Here is a 20,960-nt window from a genome sequence, read left to right as displayed (position 1 = left end):
TGAATACCATTCCACCCATAATATTTTTATGTGAATCTCAAAAGTCTTCTTTTTAACATGACCATATTACCAAAAAAAAAAAAAATAGCAGTTATTCTTAAGTCTTTGGTAGAAACGTGTTCACTAAGGGACTTCCACAGATTTTTTTTTTCTTAGACCATCTTTTGGAGGGAGAAAGAGTTCAACTCACTAACTGCCCCACTCATTTTTTGTGACATGGGGATGTACCCAAGTCTTGCTCATACTAAGCAAACTATTTAATCACAGAGCTAAATACCCAGCCTTTGGCTCTATTTTTAAACTGAATCCCAGAGAGGTACAAAACTGGCCTGACAATACCCAGCATTCCCACATGAGGGCGTAGTTCCAATTCCTTCAAAACCCTTTCTTCGTCTGCTGGGAGTGAACATTTTCAATAGAGCATAGAACTTCCCACCATGGCCAGATAGACGTTCCTGGGGGAAGGGATAACTAAACTGGGTTTTGAAGACCATTTAGCCGTTCCCCACCCCTAACCTCATAAAGAGAGTGTTACTTCAAAATTTCCATACAAAAACTAGCGAAGAGTCAGAGACGGCTTAAGGTTTCATTTTCCTAGTGAAGACACATTATATTTTAATTTACAAGAAAATAAAAATAGCAATGTTTTCCTTAGGTGTTTTTAATAACGTTGCCTATGTTAACTGCCCTTATTACCACGACGACGACGACGACTACCTATTGTAGATCTACTTTAGTTGGGTGGAGGCTGACAGAAACTAAAGGGAATTCGAACCTCCCCTCCCTTCATCATAACTTCCGGACCAACGCCCCGCCTTCTCCCCCCTGCTCCAGTGGTATCTCCCGGGCTGGACTGCTACCCTAGTTCCCCGGGGTGGTTTCTCCTATTAAAGGCTGTACCACTCACAGTAGGGGTTTGGCATATTCCCAATTTTCTGTCTCCGTGTTGCTGGGGGTTTTACCCAGGGGCGGATTCCCATTCTCGCCTCTCCATTTTCTCCCTGAATAGTTTCTTCATAAAGCGGATTGTTCCGTCTGTCTTCTCCCTTATTTCCCTGTGGTTTCTCCCAGGAATCCCTCCAAGTGGTTTGTCCTCGCTGGATTCCCTGTTCGCTGTAGCCCTGGTGGCAACTAGCTTTTCTAAGTATAATGTAAAGTTCCAGAACCCATATCCGGTAACTTCCTCCTCCCGGAGGCCTATTCAGACAAAGGCGACAGTCCCAGGCTCACACCGTGACACTTGGGTGAGGGCCAACTCCTACGCTCTACAAACAGATGGCGGCCCACACAAAGAAGTATCCCTGGGCGCGGCCATGTTCTCCGCAGGACCGCACCTCCTATGGAAACCGCTTAATGTCTCTAAAGGAATGTCTAGCCGTGTTTACTGTTGGCTTAAAGTGGCAGCCTAGAGTTCGGAGCATGCGCAGTACCAACATTCCCCCAAGGGGAGGTTTTAGAAGTCAAACCGGAAGTGGAAGTGGTCCTCGAAGGCTATTTCGGGGCTACTATTAGGAGATGGCTAGAAGTCTCTGAGATGATTTTTGGTTGGTCCCGATTGAGGATTCTGTCTAGTCAGCAGTGTGAGCGGTGGGGTGGAGCTAGTGATGCTTTGGGGGTTCAGTGGTGGGGGCGGGGCGTCCGTTATGGTTGTCATTGACGAAGGTCTCTCCTGTCAGTGATGGGGTTCTCTGAGGTGAGTTATTGGGAGTTAGGAGTCAAGTGATAGAGTCTGTGGTTGGTGATTGAAGTCTGTAGTGGGGTCACTGAGTTCTTTGATCAGCTTGCTTTCTAACCTGAGTTGAAAGTTCAGCTCATCAATTTTCGGTCTTCTTTAATATAGAGATTCACAACCTTTGGTGTGTAACATTTTCTTTTTTGTTTAAATCTGTTTTTTTTTTTTTTTTTAACTTTTTTTTCCTTTGACCCATTAGTTATTCAGAAGAGTATTTTCTGTTTCAAATTATGTCTCTGGGCACTGCTCAGTTGAAAAAAAATCTTATGGTCTATGTAATGGTCAGTTTTCAAAAATGTTACATAAAACAATATATATTCTCAAATTGTATTGTTATATACAAATTCAGCATATATTTTACGAATATATCTTATCTCTCCTTACAAATGTTGTCTGCTTAGTTACAGAAGAAGGTGAACTACTTACACCAGAAAGGTAGTTTTGTCTTCTTATTCTTCCTTTTGTTAGTTTCTGTTTTGTAATATATTTGAAACTATATTATTATGAACACTTATGTGTATTTTAATAATAGATTCTGAGTAAATGTCTCAAAAGGTAGTTTAGCAATTTAAGCTTCCACCAATGAATTGTAAAAGAAATTATTTTTCCAAATACTTTCCAACACTGGATATTATTGCTTTTGAAAAATTTTTACAATTCTTAAAGGAAACTATATTTAATTGTTTTAATGCATAATTTCTATTTGTTTCCTTTTCTTTGAATTTTCATATCCTTTGTCCAGGTTTTATTTAGTGATTGCTAGATTTTTTTTTAAATTTTTTTAATATTTTTTATTTTTTTAGTTCTCGGCAGATACAACATCTTTGTTTGTATGTGGTGCTGAGGATTGAACCCGGGCCGCCTGCATGCCAGGCGAGCGCGCTACCACTTGAGCCACATCCCCAGCCCCGCTAGATTTTTTTTAACATTACAAGAAACCTATTACCACATAGTGAAAAAAATTGATATCTTTAAATATCTTTATTTCAATTTTTATGGCATATTTAATATAATTAGTAAATGTCATCTAATCAGAAAAATCTGGGTTTTTAAAAAATAGCTTTTGGGTTTCCTCTGTGTCTAAGTTACACTCAGCACATGACAATGTTATGCAATACATACTCCTAAAATATATTTAAATGTTCTTTGGGTTTTAAAAAATACATATATTTAAGTTCAGTTGGAATTTGTCTACTGAATAGTGTGTGGTAGTCTTCTAGTTTGTTTTGTTCTAGGTGGATGGACTGTTATATTAGGAACATTGATACAATGTTTTGTGCACATTCAATTGAATTCCACTTTAGTCACATATATAAGTCAATATTGTATGGTGTATTTATTGTTTTACTTGTCCTGATTAACATTGTTTTTTATATTGTTTTAATGTATAATATAGTTTGCTAGTATTTATTGCATGATCTTTGTATGCCAGGGAAGTGTTGAGTACTTTATATAAGCATTATATACTTTCATTTTCATAAGTACTAGATAGGTATTCTCATCCTAATTTTTGAAATTAATACTGAAGTAACTGCATATTCTCTTAGCTGAAAGGTGGCAGAGCTGCAATTCAAATCTGTGGGAATGTGACTCCAGATCTCATGCTTTTCCCCATATTTTACCATCAGTAATGCCTGTCACATTTTGATTTTATATCCTTCACAGGACTGCTTCTTCGATATGGTCCCTGAAAAAACAGTTTTAGGGTAATCAGGGCACTAGCTAGAAATGCAAATTATTGGGCCTTACCTTAAACCTACTAAATTAGAAATTGCAAGGATGAGACTGAAAATTTTAAAATGTGTTTTAACAAGCCCTTCAGATGATTTGAATGGATACTCAAGTTTGAGAACCACTGCTCTGTGGTTTCTAGCTGCAGAAGTTGTTTAGGTAGTGAATGTTGAATGACTGACTATGTGGACTTGATGTTTCTAGGTTTTGTGGTATCTCTGGGGAACCCCTGGACCAGATCTTCCTCAGACTCCAGGTCACCTCTTCCCAACAGCTCTACTTGAATTCACAAAGGACCATTAAGTCTTTGGCTCCTGAGAGAACAAGAGTTGCAACCCAGTGTGGCCATGCCAACTAATTGGATTTCACCTCAGAAACCTACAACTCTGGCTCTAGAGGATCATGACAGCTCATATGAGGTACGGAGGAGGCATCCTTGGGGTGGGAATTCATCCCAGGAGTGAATATCTCTTATCTGTAACCAGAGCCTCAGAGCAGAGGCAGATAGGCTGTAAGAATCAGCCATACTCTTTAAATTTGCTGTTCTTGGGCTGGGGATATAGCCCAGTTCGTAGAGTGCTTGCCTCACCTGCAGAAGGCCCTGGATTCAATCCCCAGCACACTGCCCCTCACCCCACCCCCACCCACACAAAATTTGCTGTACTTGAAACAAATCTTCATCTGTCAAGAATGAGCAAACAGGGGGCTAGGGTTGTAACCAATGGTAGAGTGCTTGCCTAGCATGTGTGAGGCACTGGGTTCGATCCTCAGCACCACATAAAAACATAACTAAATAAAATAAAGTTGGTGTGTCCATCTACAACTAAAAAATTAAGAAAAATTTAAAAAGAATTGTTAAAAAAAAAAAGAATGAGCAAAGAGGTGATATCTCCATCTCTAGGGGCCAACTGTATGACAGTGGAAAGTGGCCTATCAAGGGAGGTTGTTGTTTATTTTGCCATCACACTATATTGATTGATCCTTCATCTGTGGATAAAATTCTTAGTTAGAAATCACTTTTGTATGGCATTTTGAAGACATTTCTCCATCTCTTCCCAAACTGCTTCTCCCAACACAAATATTTTTTGAATTCTGATGTTGAGATTTCTGTTTTTCAAATTTTGGTTCTCCATACCCGCACCCCGCCATCCCCCACCCCTTACACCCACCCCGCACTGTTTTTATATTCCTTGGCTGTTTTCCTTTCTGGGAAACTTTACCAACTTTGTCCTTTAGCCCTTCTGTTGAGCTTTTCTTCAGTGATATCAACATTTAATTCAAAGTTTTAATTTTCAAAAACTTTAGTTTGTAGTCTAAATATTCATTTTCATTAGCATACTGTTCTTATTTCAGGTATATAATATTTATTATTCCTCTGATGATATTCTGATAGTTTACTAGGAATAATTTAATTTTTTTGAATAGACAATACATACACTTAGATGAAATATTTACAAAATATTAAAGCAACACTGAAAAGCATTGTGGTGAGCTGGACGAGGTGGTGCATGCCTATAATCCCAGTGACTCAGGAGGCTGAGACAGGAGGATCACAAGTTCAAAGCCAGACTCAGTAACTTAGTGAGGCCCTGAACAACTTAGTGAGATCCTGTCTCAAAATAAAAATAAAGATGGCTGGAAATGTTGCTCAGTGATAAAGTGCCCCTAGGTTCAGTCCCTAGTAACACCAACAAAAAGTATTGTGGTAAAAAAAATTCAGGGGAGGTACTGGGGCTATAGCTCAGTGGCAGAGCATTTGCCTAGCACATGTAAAGCACTGGGTTCTATCCTTAGCACCACATAAAAATAAACAAGTAAAATAAAAGCATGCTGTCCATCTACAACTATAAAAAAAAAAAGAAAAAAAAAAATTCAGGGGAAAGATGGGATTGCTGTTCACCTGCCACTCTGTTATGTGCCCACATCTTCCAATATAGATAATCAGTCTTATTAGTTTTTTTTGATTGCCAAGTTCTGTATATAGGTAAAAATACAACTACAATTTTTTCTTGTGATTTCACCAAAGATGATATGCTAGACACTTCACATAATTTTTTTTTAATGTTTGCTATAATACAAAGAAAGCATATTATGAGCAGTGGACATTCTTGTCATGTCTTCCTTTTTTATTGAATATATAAGAAATACTAGAATTTCATTTTAGGGTTTAGTCAACTGAATTTCAGGTAACCTCCATTTTTGTTGTTGTTCAGCAAGTTTATGACTGGGTATCTTTTTTTTTTAGTTTTTAGATAGACACAATATCTTTTATTTATTTATTTTTATGTGGTGCTTAGGATCAAACCCAGGGCCTTACATGTGCGAGACAAGCGCTCTGCTGCTGTGCCATAACCCCAGCCCCATGAATGGGCATCTTAATATTTTATTTAGAAGATAAGATGAATGGTGTGAGGCTTAAAGCTATAATAAAGAAGAGGCAATCACTTTATTAGCCAAAATAAGGGTATGTTTGTTGACCTTTGTGGTTTGAACAATGTTCTGATTTTTGTCTGTGTTCAGATGTGAATACAGAGTGGTCTTGGTTTTGCCTTGCACTACTTATCAGAGAGTAGGTTTTCTTTGATGTTGATGTTCTGTGAGATTATTTTTGTGTAATAAGGTGCTAGGTTAGCTCCTAGCATCAGTAAAGCCCACTTGATAGTACCAGGCTAAATCTCAGCTATCAGGAGCTGGTTTTCTTATTTAAAAATAAAGGAATTAGGGGCTGGGGTTGTAGCTCAGTGGTAGAGCACTTGCCTAGCATGCATGAGGCACTGGGTTCTATCCTCAGCACCACATAAAAATAAAAGTATTGTGTCCATCCACAACTAAAAAAAATATTTAAAAAAAAGGAATAGGGAAAGTTTGACTCAGAAGTAAGAACCAAAAGAAAGTAGGTCTGCAATTTTAGGAACAGATCAAAAGTATTGACAAAAAAAAAAAAATTAAGACAAAAAACAACTAAACGGCTGAAGAAGGATGGTTTCTACTTATAAAAGGAACAATATACAACTTATAAAAGTTACCAGCATTTGGGGCTGAGATTGTGACTCAGTGGTAGAGCGCTTGCCTAGCATGTGTGAGGCATTGGGTTCAATTCTCAGCACCACATATAAATTAATAAATAAATAAAGGTCCATCAACAACTAAAAAAAAAGTTACCAACATTTAACAATTTAATTTTGAACTATAGTAATTAAAAATGAATAGAAATCATACTAAGTGTGTCATCATTAGCCATTTTATCACCTACTCTCTTCCTTCCCTCTTATTGATCAAAGAGAAAAAAATATAATCTTTTTTTGTAATATTAAGTTTGTTTTCTGACCAAGAGCATTAAATTAGAAATAAAAAGTGAAAGGCCTTTGCTTAACAGTGTGAATGTACTTAATGCTACTGAACTGTACACTTAAAACTGATTAAAATGGTAAATCTTGTAATGTGTATTTACTATAATCTTAATTTTTTTATATTTATTTTTTAGTTGTAGTTGTCAATACCTTTATTTTATTTATTTATTTTTATGTGGCGGTGAGGATCCAACTCAGGGTCTCACAGTCGCTAGACGAGCTGAGCCACAACCCCAGTCCCAACAACCTTAAGTAAATATTTCAATAAACACATTATTACTTTTTTAAAATTTCAATACTGGGGATTAAACCCAGAGCACTTTCCCATTAAGCTACATTCCCCACCCCCCCCCAAAAAAATATATATATATATATATAAACAAACTCCAGACCAGTGTCTCTCACAAACCCATCTGCAAATATTAGCATGCTGAACCCAGCAATTAATAAATAGAATCATGCACCACAATAAAAATAAACTGGAATTTGTGGGGAAATTCTATGTTACACTTTGTACTCCCTGTTAATCTGTAATACTTTTTTTTTTTTTTTTTAGTATTGAGTATTCAACCGAGTTCAAGGCTAGCAGGCTAGCCTTGAAGTTGTGATCTTCCTGACTTGGCCTTCCTACTCACTAGGATTTGGGGCACACACCACTACACATGGCATCTACAATAATTTCAAATAAAAGAGTTTTAAAAATAATTTCTATAGGAATATGACCTCAGAAAGGAAGTACAAGGTGCCACCTTATTGTTAGAAAGAGATGATTTCTAAACACTAAATATTAAGTTTAGAAAAATATTATTTTTTAATATTTTAAAAATATTAAACATGGGGCTGGGGATGTGGCTCAAGCGGTAGCGCGCTCGCCTGGCATGTGTGGGGCCCGGGTTCGATCCTCAGCACCACATACAAACAAAGATGTTGTGTCTGCCAAAAACTAAAAAATAAATATTAAAAAAAATTCTCTCTCTCTCTCTCTCTCTCTCTTCTCTTCTCTTCTCTCTCTCTCTCTTTCTCCCCCCCCCCCTTAAAAAAACATTAAACATGACAAGGACACAATCCAAAATAAATTTCAGATGGTATTATTATCACTGCACCAAATTATATCTCCAAAAATTATAGATAGCTGGGCTCCCCTGTACTCCCAGCTACTAGGGAGGCTGAGACAGGATTCACTGAAACCCAGGAGTTCCAGACCAGCCTGAGCAACACAATGAAACTCTGTCAAAAAAAAAAAAAAATTGTAAACAGGAACTACTCTAGGAAAATAGACATTTCTAATGAGAAACTTCAAACTCTCTCAGCTCTGATGAGATAAAGAAAAAATTAATAATACTATAAAACCTTCCTAATTATATATCTTACAGATATCAAATTCTATATCCTGAAAACAGATTTCCTTTCATATGCCTATGCAACATTCAGAAATACAACACATAAATTTTGCAAAACAAAAACCCATAATGATATTCCAAAAGCAAATAAATCTCTCCATTGATGAATCCTAATTTTATTAAACTTATTATTATTACTACTATAATTATTTTGGTTCTGGAGATTGAACTTACACACATGGTAGGCAAGCACTGAGCTTGGGTCTTGCTAAATTGACCAGAATGGCCTCAAACTTCTCATCCTCCTGTCTCAGCTTCCTGAGTAGCTGGGATCACACAGGATGTGCCACTGCGCCCACCAAAAGTAGACTTTCTTTTTTTTTTTTTAATATTTTTTTCGTTGTAGATGGACAACAATGTCTTTATTTATTTTTTTATGTGGTGCTAAGGCTCAAACCCAGTGCCTCATACTTGCAAGGCAAACGTTCTACAACTGAGTTGTAGCTCCAGCCCCCAAAAGTAGACTTATATATTTTTTTTCAATAGTTGTAATTGGACACAATATCTTTATTTTATTTATTTTTTGTGGTGCTGAGGATCAAACCCAGGGCCTCACACATGCTAGGCAAGCGTTCTACCGCTGAGCCACAATCCCAGCCCCCCAAAAGTAGACTTTCTTAGGTGAAATTTTAAACACCTAAATTCAAACTTGTCATAAACAATAATAAAGGGCTGGTGGGAAATTTGATGTTTCTAGAAATGCATCTTTTTTGTTGTTGTTATAGGTGGACACAATATCTTTACTTCATTTTTATGTGGTGCTGAGGTTTGAACCCAGTACCTCCTGCCTCTATCTTCAGAGCAATTAGATTTACAAGCATGTATCACCCAAAATGGCAACAGTATTATTATTTTTTTAATTTTTATTTTTAGTTGTAGACAGACACATACCTTTATTTTTATTTATTTTTATTTGGTGCTGAGGATCAAACCCAGTGCCTGACACACGCTAGGCAAGCACTCTGCCACTGAGCCACAACCTCAGCCCTATCACAGTATTACATTTTAAAGGGAGTATGGTGAAGCTAAGCTGTAGATGGGAGGGGAATATAGATTCAAATGCCTTTTTTTTTTAAAGAGAGAGAGAGAGAATTTTAATATTTTTTTTTTTTAGTTTTCGGCGGACACAACATCTTTGTTTGTATGTGGTGCTGAGGATCGAATGGCCGAACGCATGCCAGGCGAGCGCGCTACCGCTTGAGCCACATCCCCAGCCCAGATTCAAATGCCTTTTTAAGGAATATTGAAAGTTATTTATATGTGGTGCTGAGGATAGAACCCAGGACCCTGCACGTGCTAGGCGAGCACTCTACCGCCGAGCCACAACCCCAGCCCCAGGAGCTTACATTATTAACTCGTGACCTTTACTCTTCTAATTTAAGCTTAATGCTATAAAATTCCCTCTCTGCATTGCTTTATCTGCCTCCCACAGATTTTGATAGATTATATTTTCATCTTCTTTCAGTTCTGTGTATTTTTTAAATTTCTTTTTAATTTTCCTCTTTGATTCATGGGTCATTTCGAGTAAATTGCTATTACCCAAATATTTTAAGATTTTCTAGATAGCTGTTGTTATTATTTTGGAGATTTTTCAGTTGTCTGGGGGGCTGATTCCATTGTGGAACATACTTTGAACCCAGTACCTCACATGTGCTAGGCAAGCACTCTACCACTGAGCCACATCCCCATCCCCAGAAATGAATCCTTTTAATCTAGATTTTAAAATATATTTGTATGAGTTAGGAATGATGATGCCAGTCTGTAGTTCCAGCTAAGGATATGGTCTAACTTGGTCACTTTTCTATTGGTGCCTGAAAAGAATGTGTATTCCATTGTTGTTTGTTGCAGTATTTATAAATACCAGTTGGACACTGTTATTTGTTCTTATGTATCCTAGATGATTTCCTGTATAGTATTTCTATAAATTGCTGTTCAGATTAAAGTCCCTATAATACTTTTTTATTCCATAATACATTGTTTTAAGAAAATGTGTACAACTCCAGGTGGAGTTCCAACTATGCATTTCTAAATTAGATTTTTTTATATGGAGGATAATGTTTGTTAAACATTTTATTATGAAAAAAAAAATACAAAGATAAAGAGAACAATATAAGAAACTCTTACGTGTATTGTATTTATCACACAGTTTCAGTAGTCATCAGCATTTTGTTATTATTTTATCAAAACCACCCTTCCCTTAGCTGTTGGATTATTTTAAAGTCAGTCCAAACACTGTGTTTTATCTATAAGTACTTTGATATGTTCCACTAAGACCTGAGAACTTTTTATTTCTTTTTATTTAACATAACCAGTCAGCCATTATCACACCTAAAAAAAATAACAGAAATTCCTTGATATTATCTAATGCCCATTGTTTGAATTTCTCTAAATATGTCATGTCTTTTTAATGTTCATTCATTTCAATTAAGACCCAAACAAGGTCCACAAGTTGCATTTGGTTAGTAGGACTCTTAAGTATCTTTGAATAAAGAGAAGATTCATCCATATTCTTTCTCTTCTACTTTATATGTTGAAGAAACAGGTCATTTGTTGCCTTCTGAATCTAGCTGAGATATTGGTCTTTATAGTGTTCATTATGTTCCTGTCTCTTTTACACTGCCTATGAATGAATTGTTAGAAATAGAGCCTTGATGAGATTCAGATGTCAGTTTTTCTTTTGCAAGAATACTTAATACCTATTGCAGTGAAATTAATTATAATATGTGAGGATGCACATAATATCTGGCTAGTTTTCATTTTGTAATGTTAAAACTGATTGGTGAATGCAAATATTATTAGCTAATTCATTCTTGTAAACTTTTCTTCAACCTATCACCTGAAAGATTTGAGCAGCTATTAATAATGATTATTGTTCAAATTCATTATTTCATTAGGAGTTACAAATGATGCCATTTTAATTTCATCTTCTTTATTTATACTTGAATCATGCTGTCAGGAACTTCTTTTTCAGCAGTTATTTGGTCCTCTTCAATAATTTTTAGATATAAATATGATCACCTTATGTGACATAAGGAGCTGACTGCAGCAATAACTAAGAAAATGGCAAAGAAATCATGCAACATATGAACATGAGTTTCGAAGGTCGAGGTTGGGACTGCTCAGTGACCCCAAGGGTCAACTCCACGCTGGGCAACATTAGAAAGAGAGAGAGAGAGAGTATACCTGGAACCCCTCTGTTTATTGGGGAAAAGACATTCAGTAGAATATTCCACCCAAATAAGGGAAGGGGTAGGGTTTCGAAGAGTGGAGTCTTGCTTGGTTATGTCTTGTGATCAGCAGATTGATTGACATCTTGTCAAGTCACACCCATCTCAGGTGCTGTGTGGGATCACAGGCGAGTGAGAGGAAAGGCACTTTTGCGTTGCACAGCCCAATCAGCACACAATGCCAGACCAGTCCCCTGGCATTGTGTGGTGTAAAGATTGGTACATTTAATTATATATAAATTTTACTGGAAAATGTATTAAAATAATTTTACCTGAAAGTATTAATGATTTTCATTATAAAATATTTAGGAGGGGGCTGGCCTTGTGGCTCAGTGGTAGTGTGCTCGCCTAGCAAGTGCGAGGCCCTAGGTTCAATCCTCAGCACCACATAAAAACAAATAAAGGTATTGTGTTCAACTACAACTAAAAAATAAATATTAAAAAAAATATTTAGGAGGAAGTGTGCTAATGTTTGCAATTTACTTTGAAATGCACCAAAATGTAAGGTAAATCAATGGATAAATAAAAACTTGGGTAAATGTGTGATAAAGTAAGTAAAGTAAGTGAACTATGAAATTCTTTTAAATTTTATGTGTGATTAAAAATTTCCATAGTAAAATAATATTAAGGATGGACTGAGGCTGTAGCTCAGCGGCAGAGTGCTTGCACAGCATGCATGAAACACTGGGTTCGATCCTCAGCACCTCCTAAAAATAAAATAAAGGCATTCTGTCCATCTACAACTAAAAAAAATTGAAAAAAAATCATTAGGGAAATGGGGATGAGTTAAGTTTTGTTTCTAACTAAATTTTATTTTATATTTAAGGTATAATTAACATGACATCATTGTTTTTATATATATATATATATATATATATATATATATATGAAAAATAAACAGTTGCTGTAATGTATCGTATATTTTTTCCTAATCTGTAGGTTGTATTTATATTTTGTTGACTGTTTCTTCTGCTATGAAGGAGCTGTTTTGTTTGATATAGTCCTGTGTATTTAGTTTTGCTTTTGTAGCCTGAATTATGTGATATCCAAGAAATCATTGCCAAGGCCAATGTCAAGGAGCTTCCCCTGTTTTCTTCTAGTTTTATGGTTTCAGGTCTTGCTTTTAATCCTGTATAAATCTGTTTTTATACCATAACACAATATCTAAGGCTAGGTATGTATAAAAATTTGGAGGCTGAAAGTCCAAATTGCATGGCACTGGTTCCGGTGAGGGCTGCCTTTATATGTGTCACATCTTGGTGAATGGCACCATGGTAGGAGTGCATGAGAGTGAGATCCCATGGCAAGGCAGGAAGGTAGAGATTGAGGAGAGGACCAATTTTTTTTCTCTTGAGGGGACTAATGTTTCTTAAGGGAACTTTGTTAATCCCTTCCAACGGCATGCCCCAGTGACCCCTACTAGGTTCTGCTTCTTAAAATTTCCACCACCTCTCATGCTATCACACTGGGGATCAATCTTTTGTCACATTAATCCTTGGAGGACAACCCACATCCAAATCATAGCAAGTTCAAAATTTTTTCTGCTTGATCTAGGGTGCTGTTGAAGCTCTCTACTATGTTCTATATTTGTTAATTGAATTATTCAGTTCCAAGATTTTTGTTTGATTCTTCTTTATGATATCTATTGCTGTTGAATTTCTCATTCAGATCATGATTGTTTTCCTGATTTTGTTGAATTATCTGTGTTTTCTTACATCTCACAGAGTGTCCTTAAGAAAATTATTTTTATTCCTTTTAAGGTAGTTGGTGAATCTCCATTTCTTTGGTCATTATTGGAGAATTATTGTTTCTTTGGTAGTGTCATGTTTTCTTGCCTTTTCATGTTCTTATGTCTACAAATCTGGTGGAAAAATTACCTTTTCTATATTACACAGAGTAGCTTTTGTAGGGAGAGATTTTTCACCTGCATATGGGTCTTAGTGTGCTGGATGGGAAGAGTATGGCTGATTCCCTGAAGTGCAGTGGTATAGCCTCTGTATGGTTTCTTAAGCTTTGATCAACATCAGCGATAGTGCATGTGCCTTGGTGACTTAACCTATAAGGGTTTATAGCAGGAATGACATCATCATAGGTTATTAGGATCCTCAGCAGCAAGGACTTTTGTGGTCCTCCTTTTCTCATTTCTCTCACAGTGATGACTCTTAGCTTAGGGATCCTTCTTTGTATTGAGTCTGACCTAGTCCTTGACTCAGGGACTCACAAACCTGTGGTAGTATTTAGACTTTGGGGTGCAGGTTTGCTCTGAGGCAGAGCTGGATTCAGATTCCTGATAAAACTAGTCTGTCATTCTGAGGCACCTCCAGCAGCTTGGGCCCATGGTCTGGATTATAGATGTGACTTGGACTCCGAGGGCACGCCACAGCACTGGCTCAGCTACTGGGTAGAAGGGATGCAATGGAGGATTGGGCGTGGGAAGCAGGGTGCAGCTGCAATTCAGGACACAGTAATGACTCAGGCCTCAAGGGATCATGTTTTGAATAGTGATGATGGTGGGTCCTGGCAATGTCCCAAATTCTGTGAGGCTAACTGCAGTTATAGTAATGACTCTGGGATGGCAGAGCTCAGCTGTTGCTTGAGCCCTGGAATGTAGGGGGTAGCACAGGGACAGCTGCATGCCTTGGTCAGGGGTATCTCACCAGCTTAGGCTCCAGGTGGCTAGTTCAGTTCCAGGGAAGCAGGACACTACTATTGTTCAACCTGTAGGGTTGGGTACAACTCAGCCAATGCTGTTTCCCTAGGAGATGGAGTGCCATGTCAGCTCAGTCTGGGATGTGTTGTTGCTTGATTTGGGTCAAGGCACCAATTCCTTGGAGGGTAATGTGCGGCTTCAGTTCAGGTACAGGAGTGTGGGACTGCTCTGGGTGGCCAAGACACTGTTTACCCAGTAGGCAGGATACCACTTTAGTTCAGGCCTTGAGGGGCAGGGTGCAGCAGCAGCTGAGAAGGTAGATGGAATGGCTTTGTGGTATTTTGCTCCCACAGGGTAGGGTGTAGCAATAGCTTGTCTCAGAGATAGTGGGCCACTAGGCAGTGGTCGTTCAGTAGCAATAAGGCCTCAGGCATGAAAGGGTGCTGTGATACTCACCCTGGAGTAGGATACTCCCAGCAAGATGCTATATACAGTATACACATGAATCATAAAGGGTAGAACACAGTGTTGGCTTCGTGTGAAGACTGGGCACCTCCTTCAGTCGGGCTTAGCACCTGTGAGGACAACATGAGTCCCAGGTAGTGAGGATTGTAGAGATCCAAGGTGGTGATTCTCAGGAGCTGTTCTGGAAATACATGCCCATAAGTCCTGAGCAAGAGATGCTGAGCAATTATTGTGCCCCACAATAACTTGGGCTTTACCTCCACTCAGATAATGGGGCATGGCTCCAGGAGTAGGCGTCACCCGGTGGGGTTGAGCTACACTCATCTGTTCCTCTGTAATCCCACCCCTTGCCCCTTCTGGTGTAGAATGTTCCATGGAACCTCCCCTTGTGTGTCCCCTATATAAGAATAAAGAATTCTAGTGGCTCTCTCTCTTTCCACAGGCCCCTAAGGTCACAGAGCCATCCCCAGATTTTGAAAAGGTACTTCTGTGTGTTTGCGTGCTTTCTTGGCTGTTTTCTTAAGTTATCAGAAGAGTCAGATTTTGTGAACCCAGCCTTAGGTCGCCAGCTAGGATAGATGGCAATAGGTGGTGGTTGCTGGAGTCCTCTTGCTTACCTTTCTCTTAATTCTGTGCTAACTGCTACTTAGGGGTGGCAGAGGTGAGGTATTGCCTTTTGTTCTTTATGTGACTAGCCTGGGTCTCTATACTTTATAAGGTTTCTACTACTCCTTTAATGTACTTTGGCACTTTTCTTTAGTTATTTTAATCAAAATGTAGTTGTTTGTTGCTTTGCCTGTCTCTGTGTTGGTGGATGAGTGCTAGGGTTTCTAGTCAGCCATGCTGTTGGCATTATTCCCTGGTGTGAGTTTTTTAAAAAAGGAGTTAAATTAAAAACAATTGCAAAAGTCATGTTCCAAATTCCTAAATACTGTTTTTGCATCCCAAAAACTAACTGTTCACATTGAACAGGAATTTTCCCTTTACAGGGACCAGTGTCCTTCAGGGATGTGACTATAGATTTCAGCAGAGAGGAATGGCAGCATCTGGATCCTGCTCAGAGAAACCTCTACCGGGATGTGATGCAGGAGACCTACAGCCACCTGCTCTCAGTAGGTAAGCTTTGTCACTGTGGTATCTGAAAGGAGGTTTCTGAGAGTGTTTCCACTCTCAGTTGGATGAATTCTGTGGAACAATGTCCAGAATTCTTTATCTCCTTTGAGAATCTTCATATTACTCTATTCATAGAGATACATGACTACTCTTCTTAAAAAAAAAACTTTATTGACTCATAAGATTAATTGGGCTGCTGGGCGCGGTGGCACATGCCTATAATTCCAGCAGCTAGGAAGGCTGAGATAGGAGGATCGTGAGTTCAAAGCCAGCCTCAGCAATGGCGAGGTGCTAAGTATCTCAGTGAGACTGTGTCTCTAAATAAATACAGAATAGGGCTGGGGATGAGGCTTAGTGGTTGAGTGCCTGAGTTCAATTCCCGCTACCAAAAAAAGAAAAACAAATTGATAGATTGGGCTCTGAAACTGAATTAGCTGGAACCAGTCCTCTGTCATTTCCCATGAACAGGGTATCAAGTTCCTGAGTCAGAGGTTTTCATGGTGGAACAAGGACAGGAGCCGTGGGCACTGCAGGGTGAGAACCCACACCAGAGCTGTCCAGGTGAGTGAGTGTCACCCTTGTAAATGGGAGATAAGGGAGTTTCAGCAACGCAAGAGAGCAAATCTCAGCTGTCTTTAAGAATCTGAGGTGCTTTGAAATGCTTTTCTGGAAGGTACTCAATTTTTTGAGTGTCCTCGATATTGACTTTTCAGATAACTAAATGCCTTCTACCTGATTGACCTTTGCCATTTCTGTCTTCCTTGGCTTTTTGAATTCTGCCCGTAACAATTGGTCTCATTAAGGATTATTCTTTTTTGTTATGCCCTTTTTCTCTTAACTTTTTTTTTAAATCCCTACCTTTCATGTAGTTCTAGAGTCTTTGTTTACACATCCAGGCATTTATGGATCTACTTTACTTCAGATTTACTATGTGACACATATTCACATTCCTGTTAGTCCCTTTTTCTTTCTGAGATGCCTCAGAACTTTTGTCTTCTGCTGCCCCCAACCGATGTGGGCAGCTGAACTTAAGGTGGCTCGTGTGAATTTCCAGGGACACCAAATAAAACACAGACACACACTTTACCTTTAAACAAGCTTCAGGACAGCTTCTCCACTCTTGGCCTCAGGCTCCCCAAATAGGAGAGCAAGAGAAAGTCACGAAAGTTTGGCAAGAGAGAGCGAGCACATTCAGAAGTGGGCCTTTATTGGGGGGACCCTTGTTCTGAGAAAGTTCCATCCAAAAAAAGACCAGAAGGGGCAGGATTACAAGGGTCAGGTGAGTGTAATTCAAGGGGCATCGCCCACATCGGAAGATATGCCCTTAACTTCCTGAACTGGGACAACGAAATGTAGTGATGGTCAAAGCCTTGCTTCAGGATGGAAGGCTTGAGTCATTCAGAGTGGCTCCCTACAGTCTCCAACCTGGGACTCCTCCTGTTTTCTCCATAGTTATTTCCATGAGATTTTTCATTTCTTCAGTTTCCCAATTGATGATGCGGGGGTCACTGTCACTTAACCTTTGGGTATACTTATATGTGATACTTGACATTATCAGTCACCTTTCCCAAACTTTCCTTCTCATGCTGCTTGAGTGACTTCACATTAACTAGGGTTTCTCTGCCTGATCGGTTGGATTTATTGTTACTATTTTGTGTACCTTATCTGCTTGAGTTTAATCATAGTCTTCAGTTAACACTCCCACTATAGGTCACTCTTTTGTATGACACAAACTTTTTTGGGGGGGGACTGAGGATTGAATCCAGGGGCGCTTAACCACTGAGCAACCTCCCCAGTCCTTTTTATTTTTTATTTTGAGACAGGGTCTTGCTAAGTTGCTGAGGGCCTTGCTGATTTGCTGAGACTTCTCTCAAACTCATAATCCTCTTATTCCAGTCTCCCAAGCCACTGAGATTACAGGCATGTGCTACCTGGCTGACAGAAACATTTTTAATTCATGCTTGTTATAAAATTTATAGTAAATTAGGGCTATGTATCATTAGATTACATAAATATAACTTTGCAATATATCTTGTTCTTTGCCTTATTTTTTCCCACATGTCCATAGTGCTATCTGCTTAGTTTATTTCCTTTCTTGAATTGTATGCCAGAATGTTTTCTATCAATACCATCGTCAACCTCCTCATCAAATGACACTCACCCTTTTCTCTTTGTTCAACCTGGATGAGGTATTTGTACCCTTCCCTTTAGCCTCTTTTAGCTGTTCTTTGAGATAAAATCACCTCTTTCTTTTTTGAGAAGATGTATTTGGGTTTCAAACCTTATAACAGATTTCTGAAAAACTTATTTCCACATTGAGCAGTGGGGTGGTATTACAAGTGATGTTTTCTTGTATTTTATTCTAGAAGAATTGCAGCAGATTGGTGATCAGATAGTCACCTATCATCAAACAGGAAGTAAATCAATAAATGATACTGCTTTCATCAAGAAAATATGGACTACAAAGAGTCATCATGAGTATGAAGGCATTACAAAAATAATCCACATGAGCCCAAACATTATTCCCCCCTCCAAAAGACCCCACCAATTTGGCTCATTTGGGAATGTCTTGAAACATAATTTAGATTTATACAGTCATTATAGAAGTAATACATCAAATAGCATTAAAAAGATGACTGAATGTAGTAAAATTTCTTCCTATACTGATGACCATGAGTATACTCTAACAGGAGAGAAATTATGGAACCATAATCAAAGTAGAACAAATCTCAGTTATCAACAAGTACCCTCTCGATATCAGAAAATTCATACGGGAGAGAAATCCTATGATTGTGCAGAATTTGGAAAGATCTTCACCCATAAATCACAGCTCAAGGTACATATGAGAGTTCATACAGGAGAAAAACTCTATGTATGTATTGAATGTGGCAAGGCTTTTGTGCATAAGCCAGAATTCATCACACATCAAAAAACCCATACTAGAGAAAAGCCCTATAAATGCAATGAATGCGGAAAGTCCTTTTTCCAAGTGTCTTCTCTCTTCAGGCATCATAGAATTCACACTGGAGAGAAACTCTATGAATGCAGTGAATGTGGGAAAGGCTTCTCTTATAACTCAGATCTCAGTATACATCAGAAAATTCATACTGGAGAGAGACACCATGAGTGCGGTGACTGTGGCAAAGCATTTACACAAAAGTCCACACTCAAGATGCATCAGAAAATTCATACAGGAGAGAGATCCTACATATGTATTGAATGTGGACAGGCCTTCATCCAGAAGACACACTTGGTTGCACACCGAAGAATTCATACTGGAGAAAAGCCATATGAATGCAGTTACTGTGGGAAAGCCTTCATTTCCAAGTCTCAACTCCAGGTACATCAACGAATTCACACAAGAGTAAAGCCCTATTCATGTACCGAATATGGGAAGGTCTTCAACAATAGTTCTAACCTTGTTGCAAATAAGAAAGTTCAAATTAGAGAGAAATCGTCCATATGTGCTGAATGTGGGAAGGCCTTTACTTACAGGTCAGAGTTAATTATTCATCAGAGAATTCACACTGGAGAGAAACCCTATGAATGTGGTGACTGTGGAAAAGCCTTTACTCAGAAGTCAGCACTCACAGTGCATCAGAGAATTCATACAGGAGAAAAATCCTATGTGTGCACGAAGTGTGGGCTGGCCTTCATCCAGAAGGCACACTTGATTGCACATCAAATTATTCATACTGGAGAGAAACCTTATAAATGTGGTCACTGTGGGAAATTCTTTACTTCTAAGTCACAACTGCATGTGCATAAACGAATTCACACAGGAGAAAAACCTTACATGTGCAATAAATGTGGGAAGGCATTCACCAACAGGTCAAATCTCATCACACATCAGAAAACTCATACAGGAGAAAAGTCTTATGTATGTTCTAAATGTGGAAAGGCCTTTACTCAGAGATCAGACTTGATAACACATCAGAGAATTCATACCGGAGAGAAACCTTATGAATGCAGTACCTGTGGAAAAGCCTTCACCCAAAAGTCACACCTCAATATACACCAGAAAATTCATACTGGAGAGAGGCAGTATGAATGCCATGAATGTGGGAAAGCCTTCAATCAGAAATCAATACTCATTGTGCATCAGAAAATTCATACGGGGGAGAAACCCTATGTATGCACTGAATGTGGAAGAGCCTTTATCCGAAAGTCAAACTTCATTACTCATCAAAGAATTCATACAGGAGAGAAACCTTATGAATGCAGTGATTGTGGGAAGTCCTTCACGTCCAAGTCTCAGCTGCTGGTACATCAGCCAATTCACACAGGCGAGAAACCCTATGTGTGTGGTCAATGTGGCAAGGCCTTTAGTGGCAGGTCAAATCTCAGTAAACACCAAAAAACCCACACAGGAGAGAAGCCTTACATCTGTTCTGAATGTGGGAAGACCTTCAGACAGAAGTCAGAGTTGATTACACATCACAGAATTCATACTGGAGAGAAACCTTATGAATGCAGTGACTGTGGGAAATCTTTCACTAAGAAATCTCAGCTCCAAGTGCATCAGCGAATTCACACAGGCGAAAAGCCTTATGTGTGTGCTGAATGTGGCAAAGCCTTTACTGACAGGTCAAATTTGAATAAACACCAAACAACACATACTGGAGACAAGCCCTACAAGTGTGTAGTCTGTGGGAAAGGCTTTGTTCAGAAATCTGTACTCAATGTGCACCAGAGTATTCACACTTAAACAGTGTGAGAAAAACCTTACTGAGGACATGACACTATTGAATCCATGCAACAGAATAATATGTATATTATTGTAAGTAGAAATGCCCACAGCAGAATGTGACACTGTACTGCTTACAAGAGGACCTCTGAGAAGGAGCTGAATGGCGGGGTGGGGGGATTCTACATTGTCATCACCATTGTTAAATCCTGGGGCATACTGAGAAGGAACTGGTGCTTTAGAGGAAGCCTTCTCATGAAAAATACAGTGGAACATAGGTACCAAATTCTTCATAGGAAGGATAAATTATAATCATGATAATCCTCTTGGTGGAATAGGGACAATGCCAACAAATTGAACAGTAAAACAACACAATATAGAGGGTGGTGATATGTCCTTAGTTCTGTAAGTTGTTTCCTGAAGAACATATCTAACAGGCATGAGGGTTTTCATTCTTTGGTTGAATCTAACACATTTGTGTATATTCAGTCTACCATTGCTGCTTCTATCAAGGAAGTGATGTAATAAAAAATATTCCTTATCTATACTGACACAAAAGAGTGTATGTGGATTTACCATTATCATCTAACACAGGATTTGTCACC

General features: G+C 38.6%; 1 protein-coding gene across 10 annotated transcripts; it reads left to right on the top strand.

Moving 5' to 3' along the window:
• The first annotated feature begins 1,090 nt into the window (after positions 1 to 1,090).
• Znf585a (zinc finger protein 585A) lies at positions 1,091 to 20,908 on the top strand. 10 transcript variants are annotated; one of them, XM_048791025.1, is made up of 7 exons: positions 1,091 to 1,244; positions 2,140 to 2,167; positions 3,668 to 3,882; positions 14,998 to 15,036; positions 15,545 to 15,671; positions 16,137 to 16,229; positions 18,035 to 20,908. In XM_048791025.1, the coding sequence occupies exons 3-7, from the start codon at positions 3,811 to 3,813 to the stop codon at positions 20,374 to 20,376; spliced, it is 2,673 nt and encodes an 890-aa protein (XP_048646982.1). In that variant the 5' UTR covers positions 1,091 to 1,244; positions 2,140 to 2,167; positions 3,668 to 3,810; the 3' UTR covers positions 20,377 to 20,908. The 10 variants fall into 10 exon arrangements, with proteins under 10 accessions (XP_048646982.1, XP_048646981.1, XP_048646983.1 ...); XM_048791024.1 differs by lacking the exon at positions 2,140 to 2,167; XM_048791026.1 differs by lacking the exons at positions 1,091 to 1,244; positions 2,140 to 2,167 and adding an exon at positions 1,267 to 1,693 and having other exon boundaries at positions 15,528 to 15,667.
• Positions 20,909 to 20,960: the final 52 nt, after the last annotated feature.

The sequence above is a fragment of the Marmota marmota genome, unplaced genomic scaffold, assembly GCF_001458135.2.
Source record: "Marmota marmota marmota unplaced genomic scaffold, marMar, whole genome shotgun sequence".
NCBI classification, from domain to species: Eukaryota; Metazoa; Chordata; class Mammalia; order Rodentia; family Sciuridae; genus Marmota; species Marmota marmota.
Note: the sequence above shows the minus strand (reverse complement) of the source record. Positions and strands in the feature narration are given on the sequence as shown.

What these genes read in the sequence shown, in the direction of transcription:
- Znf585a (XM_048791024.1), top strand. Translation starts at nt 3,811, where the DNA reads ATGCCAACTAATTGGATTTCACCTCAGAAACCTACAACTCTGGCTCTA. An exon ending in CATCCCCAGATTTTGAAAAG is followed by an intron (nt 15,037 to 15,544) that starts GTACTTCTGTGT and finishes TTCCCTTTACAG; the next exon opens with GGACCAGTGTCCTTCAGGGA. An exon ending in CAGCCACCTGCTCTCAGTAG is followed by an intron (nt 15,672 to 16,136) that starts GTAAGCTTTGTC and finishes TCCCATGAACAG; the next exon opens with GGTATCAAGTTCCTGAGTCA.